Source organism: Vicugna pacos, chromosome 4, assembly GCF_048564905.1.
Source record: "Vicugna pacos chromosome 4, VicPac4, whole genome shotgun sequence".
Classification (NCBI taxonomy): Eukaryota; Metazoa; Chordata; class Mammalia; order Artiodactyla; family Camelidae; genus Vicugna; species Vicugna pacos.
Window position 1 is genome coordinate 42,224,359 of NC_132990.1, and position 25,752 is coordinate 42,250,110.

General features: G+C 41.3%; 2 protein-coding genes and 1 pseudogene across 10 annotated transcripts in view; 2 read left to right on the forward strand and 1 right to left on the reverse strand.

Annotated features, from left to right (window-relative positions):
• PCSK5 (proprotein convertase subtilisin/kexin type 5) overlaps nt 1-20,732 on the forward strand; it is a 413,215-nt gene extending 392,483 nt beyond the window's left edge. The window contains exons 34-37 of the mRNA XM_072959607.1: nt 3,917-4,134; nt 15,199-15,299; nt 16,969-17,155; nt 19,996-20,732. Of these exons, the coding sequence (XP_072815708.1) occupies nt 3,917-4,134; nt 15,199-15,299; nt 16,969-17,155; nt 19,996-20,402 (913 nt within the window). The 3' untranslated portion in view covers nt 20,403-20,732. The remainder of the gene's footprint in view (nt 1-3,916; nt 4,135-15,198; nt 15,300-16,968; nt 17,156-19,995) is intronic.
• Nucleotides 6,689-10,781, forward strand: LOC140696221 (A-kinase anchor protein 17A-like; annotated as a pseudogene).
• Nucleotides 17,506-25,752, reverse strand: part of RFK (riboflavin kinase) — a 28,703-nt gene continuing 20,456 nt past the window's right edge. For 8 of the 9 annotated variants that reach the window (XM_072959611.1, XM_072959609.1, XM_072959610.1 and 5 more), the window contains 3 exons: nt 24,990-25,066; nt 24,096-24,457; nt 17,506-17,556 (listed from right to left, as the gene is read on the reverse strand). The gene's annotated coding sequence lies outside the window, so the exon portion shown is untranslated. Of the gene's footprint in view, nt 17,557-24,095; nt 24,458-24,989; nt 25,084-25,752 lie in introns of all 9 variants that reach the window. The other variant, XM_072959614.1, reaches the window with a different exon arrangement.

Genomic DNA, 25,752 nt, shown 5'->3' on the forward strand with positions numbered 1-25,752 from the left:
GAGAATCCAACCCAAATCTCACGGTTTCTATAGCATTTCAGCCAACTCACAGTAATGGAAGAGTAAACAGGAGAGACCGAGTGACCCAATGAGAAAACAAAGAGTCAGACTGTCACGCCAGATCCATATGTCAAACATCACTAATGCAAAGGACACAAGCAATTACAAGGCAGAGGCGAAGCGTTCTTCCCCTAGAGAAGTCCAACACTATGAATGTAGGTTCTTTCTCTTCTGCACGAGGATATGTTCTGACGAGATTTAATACATGAGGTCTAAGCAATGTACATGAAGCATTGATCTTATAAAGGAAACAATTTCAGTTAAATATCTCCCCTTACACCCTACTAATCCTCCAAACTGTCATGCCCCTCAAAATCCACAAATTACAGGTTTGGCTACCATAAGCAATCTAGATACACAGACGTATCTTTCTAAAAGAATTTCACAGATAAGAGCTCTCCATTGTGCGTTTTTCTGCTAGGAAAACCTGCTAGTGTATTTTCAGAAGGCCTGGATACCAGCATGTTTGGAAGAGGATTTGACACAGGGTCATCCTTTTTTTTTTTGTCCCCAAGCACCCCCAGAAGAGAAAAAAGACTGACGGCAGGCCTGTTATTAACTCTTCCCACCCAACAAATAATCTAAAGCACTGAGACCCAAACTGAAGGGCTGTAAGCTTGGACTCTCCCCCAAGTACTTTCACCCAAACTAGGATATCTCTTATCTGCAGTTATTATATTCAGTCGTTGTAGCAATCACTGTTCGTATCACCCATTCTAGTGCTATATGCTGCCCTGTGCTCTGATTTACCTCATTCATTCAACACATGCTTAATAAAGAGCACCTGGTAAGTCTAAGATGAGTGATACAAAGACTTTGTAAGAGCTTCTTATTCTTATGTATCTCTTTCCCAGAAAATTATAAGCTCCTGAAAGAAAAACACATCTTATTTTTCACACAGGTTACTACACCACTCAGCCAAAGCCACACACATTGCAGCCCTCAAAGAACACCAGCCACGTAGATCAATAAAGAAAGATCCCTGCCAGGCAAGAAAGAGGAGGGAGCTACGTGGCTCAGCCCTTCACCTTTATTCTAATAAAAAGATCCAGATGCCATATAAAGAATCTCCATCCTCCTCAAATTAAGTCATTACTCTTATGCATACACACACACACAAAAACCCTTAACAGATTGCAGACTGGGATTAAGAAAACAAATGCTCCATGGTGTGTGAAGCTCCCCGTTGGGAGGAGAGGGACAGGTTGCCATCAATCCCTTTAATGGGGAATAGATGCAGTATTAATGAGGTAGAAGAGGAGATACTTAACCGCAATAGTTCCTTGTGTAAAACCAATGACCCACATGCATTAACTTCATACATTAAATCTCATTGCCTTGGAAAAGCTGATGTCTAATCCTCTGCACCCGGACCCATGCGCGTCATTATTTTGGTGTTCAACCTCAGAGCAGGTTTTTAAGGCCCCAGTTATTGTTTATACTTATGCTTATGCACGAGATCCTATTCCAGGCTCTGAGGCTCGAGTGACTTCCTAATCACCTCATGCAAAGGCACCATCAAGGTAAGCAGTGGCCTCAAACCTGTCATTCAATCGGACAGTCATCTTGCCATTGTCTTCCTTTGGCATCACTCTTTTTAATAATTTTTAAAACCTACTTGGCTATTGATAAGCTTATCTTCTGCATGGTTCCTACTGATGCTTTTCATCTTAATAACAATCTATAGTAACAACTTTAGGAAAGAATGTTCATGCTGCTTTAGAGTTTACAAAGTATTCCACTCATAAGGTGCCTTTATATTATGATTTGATTCCACAATAATCCTATGAGATTGATATTATTCCCTCCATTTTACAGATGAGGAAACTGAGGCTCAGAGAGGTTAAGTGACTTGCCCAAGGTCACACAGCTACTAATACATAACGGAGCCAATGCAAAAAAATCAGATCTTCTGACTTCAATCCTGTCTGTGGAAAATTAGATTCTCACTTTTCCCTGTGGCTTTCTCTTTTGAGTTGCAGATGATCTTTATCAACTCTTCAGTTCAGGATGGATATTCTTTTGCTCTCTTTTCATCACCTGGTCTCTCAAACACCTCAGAGGTTTCTGTCGTTGTTGTTATAGTTGTTGGTTTGGGGGGGTGCTGGGGGTAGTTCATTCATTCTTTTTTAATGGAGGTACTAGGGATTGAACCCAGGATCTCATGCATGCTAAGTACACACCCTACCACTGGGTTATATCCTCCCTGCAAGAGTTTTAATAACTGATGCACAGTGGCCATGGTTCCTCCTTCACTGCAGAAGGTGAAACAAAGCTTGATGTGCTGTGAGCGGGGCCACTGAGGTACCGGTACTCACTCAGATCAGTGACTGGCAGCCGGGTAGGGGCAGGCTCAGCATTACCAAGCTGTGGTTTTGGCTGTCAGCAAGTTAGTGGACCTGAAATCAACCTTAATAAACCGAACGGGCCCAAGCGTTTTGCACCAGGGAAACCAAGGGTGAAGCTTCTGGTGTCTAGGATAAATTCAGCGTGCCAACGTCCAGACAGTTCAAGATGGGTCCAGTGATGCCTAGAAGTTTATCTTTGGCAATGATTCCTTTTCTCTCCTCTATCTTATTTGAAAATGTTATGCTTACCTTCAAATAATGCATGGCTTGTTATAGTGGCATTTAACAGATACGTTCAAATTGCACTGTCCCACTTTAAGAGCTGTTTGACCTTAAGCAAGTTGACTAAATTCTCTGAGCCTCAGTTTTTATGCATGTAAAATAGGGATAATATCTAGATCATAAGGTTTGCTGTGAGGATTAATCAGAAAACTCACAATTATCACTCACATACATTAATTATGGTGGTCTTGAACAATGCAATTCCACTTCACCTGTGCAGTTCAGACACAGGTCCATTTATATGCAGATATTTTTCACTAAGTACGTACTATGCAATCTGTAGCTGGTCGAATCTGAGGATGCAGCACCACAGATATGAAGGACGGAGTATCAAATCATACGAAGGGTCAGCTACGCAGAAGGTCGATGCCCTGACCCGAGTTGTTCAAGGGTCAACTGTATTTATCATGTGCCAGGCACTATTCTAACAAGGTTTTCAGTAATATAACTTGTTTAATTTTAGCTACTAATATTAGCCCTGTATTACAGACCTGAAACACAGAGATGTTATATGACTTGTTCAAGGTCACACAGCTTATAAGGGGTATGGCTAGGCTTTGATTCCATGCACTTTTGTTCCAAAGGGCAAGCTCCTAACTGCCATACCCTAATGTTTCATTTTTAGGTTCAATGAGGTGAAATAATGTTTCTCAAGTCCCTAGTGTCCTACCAGGCATGCAGTAGAAACGTAATAAATGGTAATAACTATTATTATATTTAGCCTCAAAGTCTTTTCAAAAGGTCATATATCATTATATAAAGGTCAACATCACTCATGTCATCCTCTATTTCAAGATTTTTTTTAATTGAAAAATGAGAAGAACCACTCTGAGGTACATTTAAAATACCTTCCATTCCCTGATTCCATTCAATATGATTTAACATCTGTATTTTCAAGTGGAAGAGGACATGGGTATATGGAAGGCAAGGACAGTGAGCAATCATTGTGGCACTACTACATGTGATCCGTGCTAGGTCCTTTTGTGCTTGTCATCTAACTTAATCTCTACAAAAAGCAGGGAATGGACTGTAATGCCCAATTTACAGATAAGAAAACTGATGCTTGTTAGATTTATTAATATCTCCAGTAATGAGTCTAATAAGTAAAGAGTCTAAAAGCACCCAGCTTATAAATGAACCTTATCTGACTAACCATGACTTTTTCCACCACACCCAACTTCAGAGCAAAGCTGGGTACTGAAACTTTGCTTCCCTCTTTGGTCCAGATATTACGCAGAAAACTCCACAGGGCGGTGTGAGAGGTGCAGCAGGAGCTGCAAGGCGTGCCGGGGCCCGCAGCCCACAGACTGCCTGTCCTGCGATCCCTTCTTCTATCTGCTCCGCTCCAAGGGACAGTGTCATCGCACCTGCCCAGAGCATCATTACGAGGAGCAAAGCACACAGACCTGTGAGAGATGCCACCCGACATGCGATAAATGCAAAGGTGAGGGCCCAGCTATCACTTTGCACATGTGATTGGAAAAATTAAAATTTTCTTTCCTGCTTAGCCCCCCTCCTTTTCATCACCTTTGGAGGTTCTGCTCCAGCATCAGCACCCCGTTCTCTCTCAGCTTCCGCATCCTCTATCTAACCTGGGCTGCTCCTGCACTGCACTGCTGCCTCTGCAGATCCTCCCATCTTTCAGGGCCCAGATACAGGCATTGCCCCCGACAGCAAGTGTTTTCCATCTCTTCTGTCTTCCTTCTCTACCTGCTGAACTTGGAATCCACCAAGCAAAATTTATATTCATTATTTCAACTACTTAAAATGTCGGCCTAAAACTGCCCCAAGCTTCATTCTTATTTTCCAAAGACCTATTTGTCCCAGAGATTCTTAAAATCAACATCTCTCAGAGTAAACACAATCTGGGTTTCCTCTGATATTCACTCTTTCTGTTAATGGACCCACTGTCCAACCAATTGCCTGGGTTGATACCTTGAAGTTATATTCCCCTTGCCTCCTGTCCGATGCAACTACCCTCCAACAAAGGTAAACTTCAAGGTCTGTTGATTCTCTCTCCTCAACGTTTCTCAGCTCAGCTCTCCTTCTCCATTCTCACTATCCTCCTTCTTCACTCTCAGCATCTCTTAAGCTGACCTTCTGATGTCACCCAAACTCAGGTCTTGCTACCCCACCCCCAGATCATTCTATGTAGTAATGCCAGAGCGAGATTTCTAAAATTCAAATCTGCTCACTATTTTCCGTAGCTTGACTTAGAATGGTAATCATGGTGAACTCTTCTCAACATTTAAGAAATACCTTCAACAATGTTTTTCTTCTTAAAACATATTAGATTAATATTGCTAGCTAGTAAGGTACATTCTTGTTATCCTTTCAAAACTGTGTTGACTATTTCTAGTCCTCTCTATATAAATTTTATCATCAGTCACATTTCATTTAAAAAAAAAATCCCTTAGAGGGGGAGGGAAATAGCTCAGTGGTAGAGCACATACTTAGCATGCACGAGGTTCTGGGTTCAATCCTCTGTACCTCTTTTTTTAAAAATCCCTCGGATATTAAGTGGCATCGCATCATTCATCTTTATGATCCTGAGTCATCACGTTTATGGTACAGCTCTTCAATTCATGCTTTCACTTTTTGTCCTTGATAAACTTTCAATAAATGCTTTCTATTTTTAAAAAGGGATTAAATTCTCTCCTAAGTCAGTCCTTTTAGCTTATGGTCTCAGCCCTCCTTCCATGTCCTCCAGAACCTAGAACGACCCAGAACCACCAGCAGCCACCAAATAGGTCATGCTCTTTCATGCCTGCATGTCTACTGCCCATGCATTTCCTCTTCCTGGAGAATTACACTCTATGGAACTCTCAACTTAAAGGCCTAGTTTGAGTGTCATCTTCTCTGTGAAGCTTTTTTCAGTCCTACCAGAAATGTTCTTCCTTCTTCTTTATTCTATAATATACTGTTTTATCAGTCTCCTTATATCACATTTTAATTAAACATGCCCATCTCCCCTGATAACTGTGAGACCCTCAAGGCAAGGATTGTACCACATTCATTTTGTAGCCTTTGTTCTAAGTCTAGAATGTAACACATAGTAAGTTCTCCTTAAGTGTCTATCAAATAAATGAATGAATGAATAGAAAAGAAATTCTAATGTCTTTTTGCAAATCAGAAAATGCAGCTAATAAATCTTCAAATGTTGCTTCTTCACCCACCCTCAATCTCCTTTTATGGAATTCCTTATTCAATGTAATTCAGAGCTTCTTGATCTATGATCTTGATTTTCATTTGTCTCCTACCTGCTCTTTTATATTTTTCTCTCTGACTCTCTATGGTTTATACTATATTAAGTCCTCAGCACTGTATTGTTTCTCTAATTTGTTCTCTGTGTTCAGTATGAAGTTCAGCTCACCTATTTTAGTTTCTTAATTTAAATGACTTATTTTTAAGATTTCTAATTGTTTCTTTTTCATATCCATCTATTTTTGCTTCATATCTTCCTGTTTGTATTTCCTAATCTATTTTTTGAGAGGCTGTTTTGTCTTCATTTACTTTTTGAGCATCTCAAACATGCTGAGTTTAAAAACTCTGTCAAACTTTTCTATGAAATAATATTATCTGAAGTAAATTCATGTTAATTCTTGATCGTGTTTGTCTTCTTCCTTAGCATTCATTTTGTCTATATGCTTTGGAATTCTGGTCTCGAGCTTATTTTGAATGAGAGACTTTGTTTTTGATTTTCACTCCCTTTCTCTAGCCCTTTATCCTTAGTCTTCATAGTCTAGTAGTTTTTTTTGGCTAACTCAACCCACCTCCCACCCTGAAACTCAGTAAACTCAGTGTAGAAATAGAATGTTCCAGGATTCCTGGAGGTGATACTGCTGACAATGGAGAGTCCATCAGCAATCCAGCTGGTAGCCCAGGGAAGTTCCTGGTCAAGAGATGTCTGACGGCAAGAGTCCTACCCTGACTCTTTTCTTAAGCTCTAAACCTGGATTTTGGGCCAGGTCTTATACAAAACACATTTAGTTCCTATTATGGTAGACAAGTTAAAACTCATAGCCACCATTGTCTACATCCAGGCCCAGAGCAAAGCAGGTGGGTGGCTTGAATCTAACTACATATTTTGTATTTATATTCCTTTTCTGGTCCATAGATAACTCATCTTATTTTTGAGCCCAGCTATCTCTTTTTGGTTCTCTCTGTTTACATTTATTCTATCATTTCTGTGTGTTTGGAATGAAGGGGTTATGTCAGAACCTGAACTCATACAATTTTTTTGACATATACATGTTACTAATGGATAATCAGATTCTTAGAAGAGCCTTATTTCCTAAATTACAGCCCAGTTTCATTCTGTTAATCCAAATGCCTAGGGGATGGGTGTATTTTAGAGTGTTTTCTGTTGTTGTTGTTGGTTTTTATTTTTTGGTACCTAAGATTTTGAGATGAGAGAAGCAAAGGACAACATGTTAGAGCCTGCTTCTAATCTTGCTTCTTTTCCCTTCCAAAATGATTCACCTTGTAGCAGTAGGCTGACTACATAGAGACATTAAGGAGTAGGGATAACAGGAAGAGAAATCAGCTCCTTCCCACACTGAGAAGACCATCAGCCACCTTTGCTCTCTGAGCCACAAAGCTGACCTTCCTGAGCACTATTTTGATAATATTTTTAAATAACTTCTCTCCAATTCCTCAAAACACTAAAATAGATTTACCATATGATCCAGTAATCCCACTTCTGGATATATATTTGGAGGGAACTCTAATGCAAAAAGATACATGCACCCAATGTTCACAGCGGCACTATACACAATAGCCAATACATGAAAACAACCTAAATGTCCATCGACAGATGACTGGATAAAGAAGCTGTGGTATACAATGGAATACTACTCTGCCATAAAAAAGAATAAAATAATGTCATTTGCAGCAACATGGATGGACCTAGAGATCAACATTTTAAATGAAGCAAGCCAGAAAGGGAAAGAAAAATACCATATGATATCACTCAGATGTGGAATCTTATAAAAAAAAAAAAAGAAAACAAGGACACTATGAACTCACCTACAAAACAGAAACAGACTCACAGCCTTAGCAAACAATCTCATGGTTACTGGGGAAAGGGGGTGGGAGGGGATAAATTTGGGAGCTTGGGATTTACAAATGTTAGCCACTATATACAAAAATAGATCTTTAAAAAGTTTCTTTTGTATAGCACAGGGAACTATGTCTAGTATCTTACAATAATCTTTAATGGAAAAAATATGAAAATAAATGCATGTATGTAAATACATGACTGGGACATTGTGCTGTACACCAGAGAGTCACACATTGTAATTGACTGTACTTCAATAAAAAAAATAAAAAATTAAGTGCATTTCATAAATAAAATTAAAAATAAATAAAAAACAAAGAAACAAAAAGTCTCTCCAAATGCTTCCCAAGTACATACGAATACAACCATCTCCAGACTGAAGGTGGCTTCCATTACCACCTATTTTTTTTTTTAATCATTTAACTTCTTAAAAAAAAATTTTAATGGAAGTAGTAGGGATTGAACCCAGGACCTCATGCATGTAAGCATGTGCTCTACCACTAAGCTAGACCCACCCACCACCTATGTTTTGATGCCCCTAAATCTACTTCTCTCTCCAAATGGTTTTCTTGCATTCCAGTTCCATACATCCAACTGCCTGTTAATATCTCTAACTGGATGCCCAATAGACATCTTGAATTTGAAATGTAAACTCATTATTTTGGAGACCCCTTGCCCCATTCCCAGACCACTTTTTCCTATGCTATATATCTTGATGAAGGCTCCACTACCTACCCATTGTCTGAGACGGTAACCTGGTCTTTATCCTCTGCTCCTCCTCTCCCAAACCCCACATTTCAGTTTGTACTCAAGTTCCATCAAGTCTACTTAAGTATTCCATAATTCTCCCTTTTCTTGCCTTTCTATTACCACTACCCAAATTCAGATTCTTATCTTCCCTTAGGTGAATTATTCACCAATTCTCTAGTCGGTCCTCTTGCCTCTATTAGCCGCTCTATAAACAACCAGTCCTTCATTATACTCGCAAATTGATCTTTCCACATGACTAATATCATGCTTCTCTGCTTAAAAAATGACACTCCATTGATTTTAGGATAGAATCTTAACTTGGCAGCTTCACATGTAAGTCTCTTCATCGTGAGACTCTTCCCATATTTGACTCTCACAACCTCCTCCACCATCCTCTAATTTTGGCATAATTAGTTACCATAAACCAGAGCCAATCTTATCCCTTCTCCTTTGGGATACTTTCTCCAGCTTGTTTTGTCTGGTAACCTCTTTCTGATTCATAGTCAGCATTTCTTCTAGAAATTCTCCCGTAACCCCTCTATTCTGTGTTCCCCCAAGTACTCTATAATCATTCAACTACTTTTTAAACGAATACTTATCCAGCACTCTGGCACAAGGTCAAATACAACTGTGAACAGGCCTGCTGAGGTCCCGGCAGCCCAAAGAGCGTATTTTGTAATTGCTTACTTACTTTTTTGTCATTCTGTCTAGACTGAGATTCTCAAAGGTACAACTTAATGTGTCTGGCTCACCTTTGTTTCTCTAGCACTTAGCAGCGTCACAGGAGGTCACAGGAGCATGGGGGCAGCGGCAGTGGGTTGCTTAAGGGCGCCTCCGGGTGATGGCGGCGAGCCCAGGCCAGGGCGGTGGCGGCCTGGGACACAGGCTGAGCCCCGCGCCTGCCCAACGCCCCAACTACGGTAGCAGCTACCACAGTCCACAACCAATCCTCAGGCGGTGAGGCTCTGCCCTCTGTAAGGCCTCTACCTCAAGCCCATCATGAAGGTAACCATGAGCGAGGCCCTCCCGCAGCTGAAGCAGCCCCAGAAGTCCATCTCCAACTGGGAGGCAACGAAAAGGCCCAAGGGTATGGCGCATACTCACCAGTTCTCCATCCGCCAGATTGCCAAGAGCATCATGGACTCCTCCGCTGTGGAGGCGAGGTGGAGGACAAGGGTGGGCAAGACTTCCCAGCTCAGCGACATCCTCAAGGCGCGCACCGCCGAGTTCAAAATCGATTTCCCCGCCTGCCACGCCGGGGACTCCTTTTCCTGTGGCGGAAGGATGTGAACGAAACGCCGCTACGAAAAGCCGGACACAATCCACCTGTGGGCGAGGGCGGCCCTGCTGATGGTTCACCTCGAAGGAGTTGGGCTCGGAGAAGCTCAGCGGGAAGGTTCTGCTCAAGGTGTCTGGGAAGTTTGGGCAGACATCCCCCTGCTGGACCCTGACCGGGAGGAGATGACAGACTGGAAACCTCCCATCTTCAGTTTCTGGGGAAGCTTGACCTTCGCGGTGCGCTCCGAGGCCCGCGGGCGCTTCATCCGAGCCGCGGGCGCATGCGCGCGCGCCTTGCGCGGGATGGAGCTCACGTGCAAAGGCGGGGACTGCAAGGCCAGGCCGAGACAGCAATGTGTCTCTTGATTACACCAAACACCTGAGCGCCTCAATTAAGAAAGAGCACTTCGAGTGGAAGAAACTTCTGGAGCTGAAACAGCAGAGAGAACAAAAGAGCCAAGGGAAAGAGGCTGAGGTGAGGCAGAGAGCAGAGGAAAGAAAACAAAGAGCTAGAAGATTTGGAGAGAGGAAAGAGAGAGAGACGCTTCCACAAAAGTGAACAAAAACAGAAGGACGATGAATTCTGTCAGAATCAGAAAAGGCTCGAGAAGAGAAGCGGCAAGCAAACGAGTGGGAAAAGCTACAAGAAAAAAAAGGAAAAAAAAAGAAAGAAAAAAAAACCAAGAAGATTGGAAATTGCTGCGGGCTTAGAGGAACCTGCAGGCCATCCGGCTAACTGCCTGGCTCCTGAGCGGAGCCAACGGACAGCTGCGCGGGGCAGGGACGGTCTTGATCCCCAGCAGCGGGGCAGCCTCTTCCGGCTCTGAGATGCCACCTGTGCGTTTCTCTGAAACACTCTGCCCGCGCCACGGCCTCCCCCTTCCCTGGCAGGTTACAACCATAATCCAAAGAATTGTCTTAATACCACGGCGGGGAAAAACTTGGAGAGAGTGCTCAATAACAATGTTTTATTGTTTCAGGGTGATTCTCTGAACATTAAATAAACGTTAAATTACTCTTTGCTGGAAAGTGCTTAGACTAGTGGACAATCAACTACCCTGGGAGTGGGCATGTGCTTTTCATACCAGTCCTGGAATTTCTTTTATGTATCTCACAGTACGGTGTATCAGCACTGTTCAATAGAAATATAACCCAAGCCATATGTACAATTTTAAATTGTTTAATAGTCATATTTTTTAAAATAAATAGGTAAAATTAATTTTAATCATATATATAAATAATATAGGAAAATATTATCATCTATATATATAATCAATATAAAATTATTGAGATATTTATTATACTTTTTTTTTGTACTGAGTCTCAAAATCCGGTGTTTATTTTACATTTACATGACAACTCAATTTGGACTAGCTATATTACAAGCGCTCAGTAGTCACCAGTGGCTAATGGCTACTGTTTGAACAGCACATTTCTAATTTAGAACAATGGTTTCAGACGGTATTTTAGCAGTAGGCAATCTTCTTAAGATGAAACCTTAGGCTGAATCCTATTGTGTAAATTGATCAGGGCAGAGCCACTCAGGTGGGAGCAGACCCGGGATCTTAAAGAGCCTTCTGATGGCCCCATTTGTCCCCTCCAAGCACTTCCAGGCAGCCCTTGATGCAACTCCATGAAAACACTAGTGTACAGTGGTTCCCACTCTTTGTCCCCCTGCAACTGACTCTAATCTTTGAAAGAATTACCCTCTAAACAAACTGTGTTTAACTTGTCATTAACTTGTGTTATCGTTTGTCTTTTTCATTTCAGAGGCACATATAGTTGCTGCTCAACTATCTAATCAGAATAAGATAACAAATGAGAGAAGACATTGAATTTGGGGTTGCGTGGGAGAGTAGTGGAAAGTTTGCATTGTCATTGGCCGTATGGTGGTAAATACAGACCTTCTATTAGGTCTTTTGAAAAACTGAAGTTATCTCTGATGGCACTGTTATTAGATGTGGAGGGCCTTTGTTCCAACTAGCATTGCCAGATAAAATACTCATTTCCTGAATATGAAAATACAAGTCCAAACCCCACCATGCAGTGCAGCACTAGTGAGGGAAAGAGGAGTACTTAGTTTCTAACCAAGATCAGGCAAGCATAAATTAATGTCTCTTAAGTCAGTCAGTCAAAACAGGACAACATCAGCTTTTTAAGATTTTTGTGGGGACTGGAGAAACTTTTAGTGATGTTAGCACAGTTTGAAAAACTATAAATTTCTGTAATTGGGTTTGGGATTTCCTGGGTGGATTAAGAATGATGGTTTTGAGCATTTTCGGTCTCAAAAATTCATCAATACATTCAGACAAGGGAATACTCTTCATTGTTAAAGAGATGTGAGCTATCAAGCCATAAGAAGATATGGAAGAACCTTAAATGCATATTACTAAGTAAAAGAGGACACTCTGAAACGTCTACATACGATATGATTCCAACTATACAATATTCTGGAAATGGTAAAACTGGAGACAATAAAAAGGTCTGTGGTTGCCAGGTGTTGGAGGTAGGGAGAGATGAATAGGCAGAGCACAGAGGATTTTTAGAGCAGTGAAAATATTCTGTATGATACTATAATGATGGATACATGTCATTATGCATTTGTCCGAACCCATAGAATGTACAACACCGAGACTGAACTCTCACCTAAATGATAGACTTCTGGTGATCATGATATGTCAATGTAGGTTCATCTTTGATTTAAAAAAAAAAGTACCATTCTGGTGAGTGATGTCAATAATGGGGAGGCTATGCCTGTATGAAGCCAGAAGGTAGATGAGAAATCTCTGTACCTCTCTCTCAATTTTGTTGTAAACCTAAAACTGCTCTTAAAAAAAAATAGTCTTAAAAAAAAAATAACGTTCATCAGCACAGTCTCCCTAAGATTGTATTCCAGGGATGATTAGGCATATCTGGGTGAATCTTAAAGCCATCCTAAGTATTTGTGCTTCTCCCTCCTATATTGGACTTGAATCCCAAATGTCCCTGGTAGATGCTTTCCATCTTACATGTTCCTTCCTTCCATCCTTTCTTCATTTACCACACACATCCTTTGCTAGTTAGCGAATCTGCTGCTTTCTGATTTTGCAGTATATAGATTACAAAATTTCAGGATAGGTTTTCTCTTGAGTTATAAACTGGGTGAAAAAATAAAGGATGAGTTCCTTCCCTATTAAAATATTAGTTGTCATACTAAGAAATGAGGATGCATGAGAGATACAGGGAAATTTTAGCAAATTAAATAAGTAATTTACCAACTAGATTGTATTTCATTCACATTTGACTACCCAATAATATTAGGGTGTTAAAAAAAATACTTAAAAGAACCAAGATGGTTGGGGAGAGCAGCACACCAAGGACCAATATGTATCTTTGTATGCAGCTGATTCCTCTGTAATTAGCTCTTTCCTTGCCTTCACGCATTTAACCTTTTATTTATCCTCCTTACAAAATGCTTTTAAATAAAAATCCAGGCTGGGTAACTGAAGCTTCTTAACTTTCTCAAGCTGCCTCTCTCTTCCGGTGTGGAAGGACACCGCGGACAGATCCCAGGGGTTGCCCTGCATGGTTGAATTCATCCCGTGGGGATCAGTCCAAGGGAGAGCACATGATGAGCTGTTCTGGATTTTAAGGAAATGCCAAAGCTGTCTTTATAGGTCCCAAGGCTCCTGCAGATCCTTAGACACAATGATAAGTGAAAGGTGTTAAACTTGAAAAAAAGTCAGAAAACATTCTGGAAATTAACAGACTACTTTTGCAAAAGATACAGAGTGCCCTACGTATACAGATTTTGCAATAAATCAGTGTAGGTGACATAAATGGAGCCCTGATTTGTCAGAGGTGACAGATAGTGCCTTTGGGGATTGCCCAGGAGCTACGCCAAATCGCTGCTGGCCTTCTGGAAAATATAACCAAACTTAAGAAACAAATTTCATGGCCTAACCTTTTTACTGCCTTTCCCCTCCTTTAATTTTTCCTACCTTTAATTTCTCTTCATAAGGGAAAAAAAAATACACCACACTTTTGCATTTTAAAATTAGACTAAGACATTTAAACTGTATTTTAGAAACCTGTAGGGAGGGAAGGAAAGAAGGAAAGATTGACTCTTTCACCAGAGATCATAATTGTGTTCCTGAATATGTGGAAGATTCTGTATGAAGCCAGAGGTAAGATAAAAATAGAATGGCTTTGAATTTATATCACCATAGGCAGCCCCCAAACTAAAGAGAAGTAGGGTAATAAAGGTTTATTATCTGAGCTGTTGTTCAGAACTCAGAATTCATTTTTCGTAGAAGCGTCATAAGTGATCGAGCTCACAGATCAGAAATGAAAAGTGGATTTAAATCCCTAGTGAACGTAAGAATGATTCTAGTTCAAGTTCAACTAACCACTCTTTATGATAGTCTTCTGATGGAAAGGCCAAATTATATAAAGTTTCAACTCACAATACCAGGCACATTCCACGCTCCGTCTACTGCCCTGCTCCTGTTTGAAATTCTCAGCAGGAACACCAAGGCCTGTCTTCCTAATGCAATGAACTAGAGCTCAGGTATCCAGTCCCCAAGCTCTTTCCAGAAGTCATCCCTTGATATCTGCACAGAAAGAAATGCTTAAGTCAGTCATTCCTAGGGTCTCTGAATTAAGAGAGAAGGGTATTACCTCCACAGGCAACAGAGTCTGTCTGGTCAGACCTCCTCTACTTGGTTCATGTGTAAAGGCAGATGGTATGATCAAAGCACACTGTACTGTCAGTCAACAAACCTGAATTTGACTCTTGACTCAACCATTACCTATATAACCTTGAATGAGTGACTTCACATGTCTGGGAATTAGTCTTCATTTATTAAAAAAATTAATAAATACAGTGTCACATTTCTGAGAAGAGAGCTTGCAGCTTTCAAGAGAATTTCAAAGGAATCTATTACAACAATCCCCCAAATTAAGAACCACTGGACAAATGATCTACTAAATTCTTTCAGCCCTAGCATTTTAAATTCCAAGTCTAGTATTGTTTCTCAGTTAGGAACGGCCCATTCATGAATTACTCATCAAGTTTTGGGACCCTGCAAATTGGCTGGTATCATCTTCGTCCTCTATACTAGTTAAATAACAAGCAGATGATAAATAAAGGTTTTCTAAACTTTCTACATGATTTCTCATTCTCTGAAAATCTTTCTTCTTGCTGTAATAGAAGATCTCCAAACCTTTAATTTCCAAAATAAGAGTTTACATTGATTAGACTAATTGGATAATTGCTAGGTCTTAGTATCTTACAGACTCCCCCCCCCCCATATCCTCAATCAATTTACCCTTCTACTTCAATTTACTTGACATGTTCCTTGCTCCTAAGTATTTTGGATCGAAGACAGAGGTTGAAATCTAAGGTCAGTCTCACGATGTGGAATTTTTTTTTCCTTTCAGGAAAAGGAGCATTGAATTGCTTATCCTGTGTGTGGAGTTACCACCTGGTGGGAGGAATCTGCACCTCAGACTGTCTTGTCGGGGAGTACAGAGTGGGAGAGGTACGGAGAGCTGGGCGTGGTGTGCCTTCCGCCTTTTCTACAGAAGGACATGAGCTAGTTTCTGCATGTCATTTTGGGCAAAGTCCAAAAAAAGTCCTGAAGTTCCTACATTCACTATAGTGCAGGTTTAGTATTTTTACATCTTCTACCACTGCATTGTGGAATAATGGTGCTACCCACCTGTAGCCTTCATTTCAATTAAAGGAACTGAGACAACCTGAGATAAGTATTTGGGAAGTTATTTAATGAGGACCTACATACATTGCTCATGACCTGAGAAGTTTCAGGTCTATGTAGGAATAGTATGTCAGAAATAAGAAATATTTTCTCTCCTACCCCTCTGCTGTCTAACCTGAAATGCCTGAGTAATGTCAGAACTACACAACCAATGTAATAGGTCCATCCTCTCCTCCACCCCTTTGCAATGTATTAAAAGAAATATATTTCATTTGCTGGCCTAGAAACCATGGATTTTCTGAGTCTACTAACTTCTTGACTGTGTTCCTGAATTTTAGAAATTAAGTAAATCTCTCCATGGTAAAACTCACATGACCCAGCGTATTCACATGTCACTCTCTTTAAATTCTGACAAGAGCTCTCATTACACTTTGGAGACACTGAGGATCTGAGCCATTAAATAACGGTAATTTGATAAAGATCACGTGAGTAGTAAATGAAGTTGGGATTGAACCGAGGGGTTCTGACTCCTGATCCAGGATTTGATGAGATCACAGCTGAGAAAGCACCTTAGCAGCATCTGAAACTTGCCAAGGCGCTCAAAAGTGGCAATTTCCATTCCTTCTTTTTCTATGAGACTAGCCTTCCAAAGGGCAGAAGTGAAATAGGAAGGTATCTTCTCTCATCTCCATCTCCAGCACCAGTGACACTGCAGCAGCTTGTTGGGAGGGAAGCCACTTTCTCTCAATGATTTTTCCATCGAAATGTCACTGCTTTAGCTAAACAGTCACAGTTTATATTTTTCTGGGGGCAGGGACACAAGAACCTAATAACCACAGAGACAAAGCATGTCATGTCAATGAGTGAGGAGTGTTGGGTCAAAGAAAACCCCAACACAAACTTGACCAAAGGTGGGATTTGACGTTTCACCTGTGTGCTGGTTACGTCAGAGCGAGTGCTGGGAACTGTATCAAACAGGAAAGCACAAAGGAGAGGGCCTCCAGCACTCAGCTCTGCCTGCGATGTGGGAGCGATGGACCTAGCTAGCATTGCCAAGTCTCCTGGTTTTTAAAGAGAAACTCGGGACTGATTTACATGTGAAATGTCCCAGTATTGAAATGTCAGCAAAGAATTGAAATTTTTTTAAACCATGAAAGCCAGCCGGGAATGGGCCAGACAGAACTTGTCCTTGACCAGGTACAGCAGCATGTGGGCTGTCAGTTTGTAACCTGAGCTATTCTAGAAGCTTGTTCTCTCACTGTTGTTTCCAGCCAATCTCAGAGGGGAAGGCCCAGCAATGGCTCCGTCCAAGTGTAGACAGCTGGTTCTGTCTTTCACCCAGGGCAGTTAAAGTGGACCCAAAACAAACTACCTTTCTGCTGTCCTCCACCTGCCTCCTTTCCTTCCCCGGACGAGAGGAAACTCCCGTCTGGGAACTCCGATGCCTTGAGAGTTTCTCCACACTTAAAAGAAATCTGATTGTTCTTAACAGGGGGAGACATTTAACTGTGAAAAATGCCATGAGAGCTGCATAGAATGCAAGGGCCCCGGCACCAAGAACTGCACCGTGTGCCCCGCCAACCTGCTGCTGCACGTGGATGACAGTCGTTGCCTGCGCTGCTGCAATGCCTCGGATCCCACCGGTGCCCAGGAGTGCTGTGACTGCCGGGACGCCACAGGTTAGGGGAGAGGGAGGGCAGCCTGCAGAGCCAGGGGAAGGGCATGTCCTCAGGATGCTGATGGGAGCAGAGGGAGAGGAGGAGGGAGGTGCAAAGGATCAACAGAGCTACCTTTTCATTGAGCGCCTGCTGTGTACTCGAAACTTTCTGTCCATCGTCTCATATAAGTAGATACTATTAATCCCGTTTTACAGCCTGAGGAGACTCAGGCTCAGAGGGCTTGATTAGTGTGCCCAAGTCCACACCGATGTTAAGAGGCCCATCTGGAATTAGAGTACGGCTCATCTGGACTCAAAGCCAGCCTTCTCTCCACTGCTGTGCTGCTTCCCAGACTCAGGCTGAAGCAGGTCTAGAGTTTCATCTTTATACACTTACTTTATTCCTTTTTTAATTCTTTCCTCCTGGGGAAAAAAAAAGGAAAAGAATCAACTATCAAGGAAGCTGATGACAATACTATTTTGATTCTGTGGAAAAATTCTCTGGAGGTCAGACAAAATAGGGCTCCCATTAGAGAAAAGGCAATTTAGAAATGAACTTTCATTGAAGGCTAAGAAGAAATGAGACCCCTTTTACCAATTCTGAGTCCCTCAACTATCTTCCACCTCCAACCTCTTTTGTATGGGTACTTGGTTCTCATTGGTACCAAGCTTCGAAAGATCCCAAATGGAATGATTTCTTCTAAAAAGAAAAATATAAATTCTTAAAATATATTCTCTAGTGCAGCAGCAGATCATTTCCTTGGGGTTCGGATACATCACGGCCTGACATAAAGAGACATTATATTAATGAGAGCCTGTCCACTTGTAAGTGAAGTGAATCCCAGACCCGTAACTGCTACTAGCCTTTTCTGTTTTATTTTTTATCAGCCTTTTCAACTAACTTCTAAATATCATCTTTCCAAAAACTAATTATTTCCTTCATTCAGCTTTCCCACCCCCATGAGCAGCTGGTTTCCCCAGCTCTTCATACGCATCCACCTTCAGGGTCTGATTGCCTAATATCCATGCTGTGTCAGCTAAGAATAATAACCCTCATTACATTGATGCCTTTAAACAAAACCAGAAGTGTGTGCATGTTGGGTGCAGAGTTTCTGCAAGCCTTTTCCAACTAAGGACTATTTAGTCAACTTTCCTGAGCTTTCTGTGGCCCTTGAAGATCTACTTGGGGCACCTCTGCAAAAGACGAAATACTCTTAATTACTTGCTCATTCTTTAGTGAGACACTCTGCTCCTTCAAAGAACCCATATCACAGAGGCCGACCCTGACTCTGCATACCTAAGACTGGAGAATAGTAAGACATGATTGCACAAGGCGCCCTAGTAATCGAAACAACCTCAAAAGGTCTTTTATTGATTCTCCTGCCTTAGGCAATATTTATCTTGAAGTGCCACATACAGATTGCTTATCCATCCCTCTGGTGCTTTAATATTTCCTCCAGGGAGAAATTCCGTGCTGATCTGCTAATGACAAAAGCAGTGATCATAGTGTGTTACTTTAGGAGACATTTTGCTTGATGGGCAAAATCCCATGAAGATGACAGTTAGGATAAAATAGAAAACTTGTTTATCACTAGCAAAAAGAGAAAGAAATACATAGTGATGATGAATCAGATATAACTGACCAATATAGAATAAGCAAAAATAATTAACCCTAAAATAATTGGCAGCAATATTATATCCATTAAGCTGGTATATATAACATACCTAGAATCTAATAAAACACCCTGGGGGCAGACCTAGGTGGTTCAAAAAATGCTTACGGAAAATGGATTGTGTATTTCAACATGTACATCCAACATGGCCAGCATTTTTTTCTCTAGTTCTTTCACATTCTCTTTCACACTCCCATTTGGTGGGTTAAAGAATAGGGGGTAGAATAGGTAATTTACCCAAATCATACCACCTGAATAAATGAGTGAAAAGCACAAAAAATGAGCTCATCACTGAATTATGACACTGTTTCGGTTACTCCATGTTCTCAGTTAAGGCATCAAAACAAAGGCTGATGAATGACAGGGAGCAGAGCTCTTACCTTCAGGAGTCTTACTTATGATAGAAGAAATCCCTCATCCCTCAACTTGGTAGTCAGAATTTTTAAATGGTACTTGTCTTCCTGCAAAATTAGGGCCACAGAATGCCAAGTCAAAAAACCACTGTCAGTGTCTCCAGACTATGTCATGGAGTGAGGATTCCTGGGCTCAAATTCTGATTGCTCCACAAACAAGTTCTGACTTCTGACAATATGACAATCCATTTTCTCTCTGTGTGTCTCTGTCTCCTCAACTGTCGAGCAACAGAACAACCTGTGATGTCTGTGGCCCCATACAGCAATGAGTCAATGGTTTTATAAATATTCTCTTCTTATCTTTGAATGATGGGACAATCACGTTGAATCAGGTTTAAAGGTAGCTGGGGGAAAGAGTCAGTCTTAGAAAAAGTCAGAGTTGAAACAAAAACAGATGATTTAACAATAACTAAAGCCTGACCCAAGATGGAATACTTTTCTCAGGGAGGAGATAGAAGAATCAGTTTGGTAAGGTTGGACACTTGGCGACTGACCCATGAGGGATGGGTGTGAGGGGGCTCTCTTTGGATCTCAAACTGACCTTCACACTCGAAGGGTTTGTTGGTATCACCTGGGATAGACTGGGACTCTCATGGAGCACACACTGCAATTCTGCAGAGGGGTGTGCTCGTTAAGAAAATCAAAGACAGTGGTTCTACCATTTTAGATTTAAAAGATAAAGGTGAAGCTCTTCACCTCAGAAACTAATTTCCTCCATTCTACTTCTCTCCCACCTTTCCCCTCTGCCCTCTTCCTCTGGGGTCATCTTCCAAAAGATGAGTGTATCCTTCGAGCGAGTAAGATTGAGCCTGCACGTGAACATACCAAGACAGCCCTGTTCATCACCTCCTCCATTATGCTGGTGCTTCTGCTCGGGGCAGCTGTGATCGTCTGGAGGAAATCTCGGGGCAGAGTTAGGCCAACAGAAAAGGTCGGCTATGAAAAGTTGGCTGACCCGAGCAAGACTTATTCTTCCTATAAGAGCAGCCATCACCAGAGCACCAGCTTTGAAGAGGATCAGGTGATCGAGTACAGGGACCGGGACTATGATGAGGACGATGACGATGACATCGTCTACATGGGCCAAGATGGCACAGTCTACCGGAAATTCAAGTATGGACTGCTGGAGGATGACGACGAAGATGAGCTGGAATATGATGATGAGAGCTACTCCTACCAGTAACCAGAAGCCCTACCCCCACCCCCCACCCCACTCCACTCGCAGGCATGTGTGTGAGCTTGGGGCTTTATCCCTACACACCAGGCTGATGTGTGGGTGTTTGTATTTGTCTTCTTAACCCTGAGTCCAGCTAGAGTATGTAAGAATCATGAAATGTTCTGTTCTTCTTTTGGATGGCTAAACTCAATTAACCATAATTGTTTACCCATAATTGAGGAACACGGATAAAATTCAGAAGGATTTTCCTTAACACCATATATCAAGAAACAGAACACGGAAAGTTAAAAAAGTGAGATTTGTGCAAACTGTTCTATGTGATTTAAATAAAAGGAAATGGACCTAGAGTAATTCTATTTCTCAGCTGTATTATGGAGATAGCTGCTGCCTTCTCAATTTCTGGCATTTCTGTAAATGATTTGGTGGGGGAATAGGGAGGCAAACAAATTGTCTGTCTTAGGGGATTTTTCTCCCCTTTTAGTTCTCTTTACCCAGAGTTTTGTTCTGTAAGGGGCAACTAAACAAGGCTCTCCTCTTTATCCCATTTATACCAATTGCTCCAGATCATCCCTGAGGAGAAGAGACAGCTCTGCTGAGGCTGGTCATATTTATAGACATGAGGAAGGATACAGGAGGCAGCATCATAGCCAAGGAACTACATATCCACCAGGCTCTGGTTCTTCTGCACTAATGCATAGTCATGATGATTCTAGAGCAAGTTCAGGCAGCAGATAGGCAGCAGCAAGCCCAGTAGGAAAGAAATCACCAAGTTTCCAAGAATTGCAACATTACACCCTCATGCTTTTTCTAAGAGCTCTTCTGGTTGGAAACATCAGCTAAAACATGAAGTAATGAAAGAAAAATGGCAATGTGAACCTAACGAAAAATGGGATATGATGACCAAGACTTCATCCACTCTGAAAAAAAAAAGACTAGCTACTAAATTAAAAAGCTTTCATCAATAGCTCGTCACAGAACTGTGGACTCTCTACAGAAAAAGTTAGAGTGGAGCCTAACATGGAAATGCCCAGCATCCTGCTTGCCAGCTTAACCCAGCTGCTGACCAGCCTTCCAACACTCTTTACCTCTGTGGTCTCTGTTTCTAAACACCCTCGGCGTCCCTTTTTCCACCCGCCTGTTAAGTACACTCTTGGGTTTGTGCACCAGGGACCGTTTTTCTGCAGGTAATATGGAGAAGGGCTCTTGCTAAGTGAATACGTAAGCAGGGTTGTATGGATTTCCTTGTCAAAACAGAAGTGACAGGCAGCACTGGGAGCGGACCACCAGATGGTGATATTTTCAGACGATGATGATAATCACCGAAACAATGTATTGCACACTGACTATGTACTAGGTACCGAGCTAAATAATTCCTTTAGAAAACTCACCCCTTAATACCACTATCACTTCATAAGGTTGGTACCATTATTACTCTTTTTCTTTTTAAATAGGAAACCCCAGGCTTACAATAGGTTAAGTAACTAGCCCAAGGTCATAGAAAGCTATTCAAGATCCAAGGAAAAAGGATGACTCTAAAGTGTATGTTCATAATAACTATGCTACCCTGACACAAAGTGGAAAAAGAAGCATCCTCAATCTAATAAAGGCATGTCTAGTATTTTATTTTATGATAAGCAATTCTATTATCTTCCCTAAATGCTTTTTTTAATAGAGGTACTGGGGATTGAACCCAGGACCCCGCGCAAGCCAACCACACACTCTACCACTTAGGTACAACCCCACTTACATCTTTCCTAAATGTGTTGATTTTCTTTTCTTTTTTTTTTTTAAAAAACATAATGCATCACTGACATGGGAAATCTCTGTCAAGAAGTCTTCAGTTTACTGAAGGCCTCAGTGTTTCTTTAGGGGAAAGCTCTTAAAACAAAGGTTGGCAAACTTTCTCCGGAAAGAGCCAGGTAGTAAATGCTTGAGGCTTTGCACAAGTCACAGTTCTTGGGGCCCGAATGCAGCCAGTCCACAACAAACGCTTGGGCTGTGCTCCAAGGAAACTTATTTATGGACATTAAAATTTGGATTTAAGGTAATTTTCACATATCGTAAAATATAATTCTTTTTGTTTTTTCTTCAGTCACTTCAAAATGTAAAAACCACTCTTGGCTCAAGGCAGTACAGAAACAGGTGATGGATCAGATTTGGCCAAATGACTGTAATTTGCTGACTTCATCTTAAAAAAAAAATCTTAAGAGACCATGTGTATCACACACACATATGATATGCTTCCAAAAATTTTGATGACTTAAAATCACCTCTTCAAAATCTACCAGAACCCTTTATAGTTCCCTTCTCAATTCTTAGAAACAAATAAAAATAAATATAAGCTAGCCATCTTATCAATGGAAGAATTCCTCATCTCTTACTGAGTAATTGGAGTGTAACCTATGGGAATAAGTCATTTTGTTTATACTGTGTTGTTCATATTCCCTGATAGTTCGAAAGCTCTGATAGCCTGAGTTTGATACTGCTTTGTGTAGCCTCATTTTCCAAGAAAAATCTGTGTTTGTGATACACAGATTAAATGAGATTTAATACACAGATTTAAAGATTAAATGAGGTCAAGATGACCCTGAATACTAAGAAAACCCGGTGTTGTCACTCCATGTGATCCTGAAAAGAGGGCCTCTGCTGGGTGTGGGTAGTCGGACGTCCCTCCCTCTCCGTTCTCAGGTAGGCCACATTATTCTCAGACCTCTCTTGAACACTATGCTCACAACTGTCTAAATCGATAAATATGTGATTGGAAAACAAAGTTGCTTTTTGGTTTTCTGTTTGCAAATAACTTTGAACTATTAAGGGAATCCTTATAGACTGGAAAAACACCAAGGGGCTAAGCAAGAGCTTGGAAGGTTCTGGTCTATAGAAAGTAATTTTAAAATTGAAAATAAAGTTAAATCAAGACCAGATAATGCTATGGGGACTTGCTTACTAATAAACTACTTCTGAGCACTTTTTATGTGCTTAGTTTGTGCTTTACCCAGTAAGAGACACAAAGCAATAAAAGAGTGCTTTTCCCCCCTCGTCTTTCTACCTCCAATGACTAAGCTAGTCATATAATCATGAACTTTTTTCCTAAAAATAAGTCCCATCTGTCTGTCAGCCCCATCATCACAGACTCGATTTGGCCCTCAGCCGCTCTCATCTGGTCCTTTAATACTTCTTTCTGAATTATTGCTGAGCTTCGATCTCCTTTTCCTCCCAATTTATCTACCCTGCAATCAAAGGTCACTTCTAAGATCAATCAGATCATCACATGCAGCGCTCCCCATCACCTACACTAATTATGACATTCAAAACTTGGCAAGATAGGGCCACTGCCTCTGTCTCCAGTCTTAACATCCACCAGTTCCTGGCCCCTCCTTATTTCCAGCTTCTCCACTTACACTCAGTAGTACTGAACTACTTCTAAGTTCTCCAGGATGATGTCCTGTTATCTCATATCCTTGGGCACACATTGTTCACACTCCTTGGAATACTGTTCCCCCAGCCTTGACCAACTGGTATAGGGTAAGCCAGTTTTTATTGCTGAAAAGTAAACTGTCACAAATTTAGCATCTTAAAATAACAAAACATGTATTATCTTACAGGTTTATAGGTCAGAAGCCCAGGTGGGCTTGACTGGGTTCTCTGCCTAGGGCCTAACAAGGTTGAAATCAAGGTATGGGCCAGGCTGGCTCTTACCTGGAGGCTCTGGAAAACAACTGTTTTCCCAGGTATTCAGGCTGCTGACAGAGTCCAGTTGCTTGTGGCTGTAGAACTGAGGGTCCTACTTTCTTTTCTAGCTGTTGGCCAGGGGTCACTCAGCTCCTAGGGGCCACTCTCTGGTCTTGTGCACACCTTCCTCCAAGGCCCCCTTCAAAGCCAACATCCATGCACTGAAACCTTCTCATGCTCTGAATCTTTCCAACTTTCCCTCTTGCCACCAGGTGGAGAAAACTGCATGGAAAGGGCTTGTGAGATTCACTTAGGCCCACGTGGAGGATCTCCCTCTGGCTGTGATGTGACATAGTCATAGGCATGACAGTCTCCTCATGTTCCAGGTCCTGGGGATTAGAGTGGGAAATCTTGACGGTTTATTTTAGGATTCCCCTTACCATAGCCAATAAAACTCTTTTGGAAATCAATTTAGCAAAATATATCAAGTCTTTTCAATGTGTGTTCTCTTTGAATTCACCAATTCCTTGCTAGGAAATAATATAAACAGAACCAGAGCATTAAAAATAATCATCTTTGTTTATAATTTAAAATCACAACACTCTAAAAGCAAGTTTACAAAGACTGTACAAAATATGCTATAATAGATATGATAAGCAAGATATAAAAGTTTATGTACACTACCATTTCAAGTGTATTTCTGAAATTAAAAAACCTATGTGGATTATGCAAGCTGAACTGTAGAAAGCAAAGATAAACAACAGCCCCCAAAGAGCTGAATATTGAAGTCGAAAAACAAAGATGTATAAAAATAATCACAAAACAAGGGAGACTACAAGCAGTGCAATAAATTCAGGGGAAAAAAGCAATGAAATCATTGGAACACAGAGACAGAAAAAGCAAGCCGAGGCATATACATACCTTTTGGGTGAGGAATCCTGAGGGAAATGTTCAGGAATAAAAGGACCCACAGAGCTCAGTAACAGTGGACAGTAAGTCTGTAAAATGACAAGCACTTTTCACATGAACTTGAAATCACAGGTCAATTTCAACTACATGTGATAAAGAGTATTTGTCCTCCAGCCAAGCTGGGCCCCTTGAAGTCTGCAGAGGAAAGGCGAACGTAGCAAGCAGAGTGTCTTTGCTGGACCCTACCTTCTCTTTCTACATCACTTCCCCCTTCTGTGCATTGTTTCTCAAGGCACCAGTGAACCTACGGGGGGACGTTCCACAAATGTCAAGATGTTGGCTCAAGTGCCAGTTTGACTAACTATACCCTCACTTTGGTTTCAATAATTACATCTCATTCTGTCTTGTGTCAGCTATTCCTAAGTATCAAGCTCTTTTTTTAATCTTGGTGGATGAGGCCCTTATTAGATTTACCATTCCTGCATTTATTTTTATAAAGATGACTTGGCATAACAGAAATATCGTGAGTTTAGGGATGAAAGACTCCTGAGATGGAATTCCAATCCTGAATCTTTCTTGTGTGGAGTCTTGGCCAAGTTACTAAATTTCTCTGATTCTCAACACGGGAAACTTGAATGCCAACACTCCTGAGGTTGCCATGAGGAACAAAGGAGATTACATATGCAATGGGCACGGTGTACAGAAGGGGCTCTGAGAGTGCTAACTTCCCCCTACTTCCTCCCGCATCCTTTTAGTAGCAGTGAAAACTCGTTAA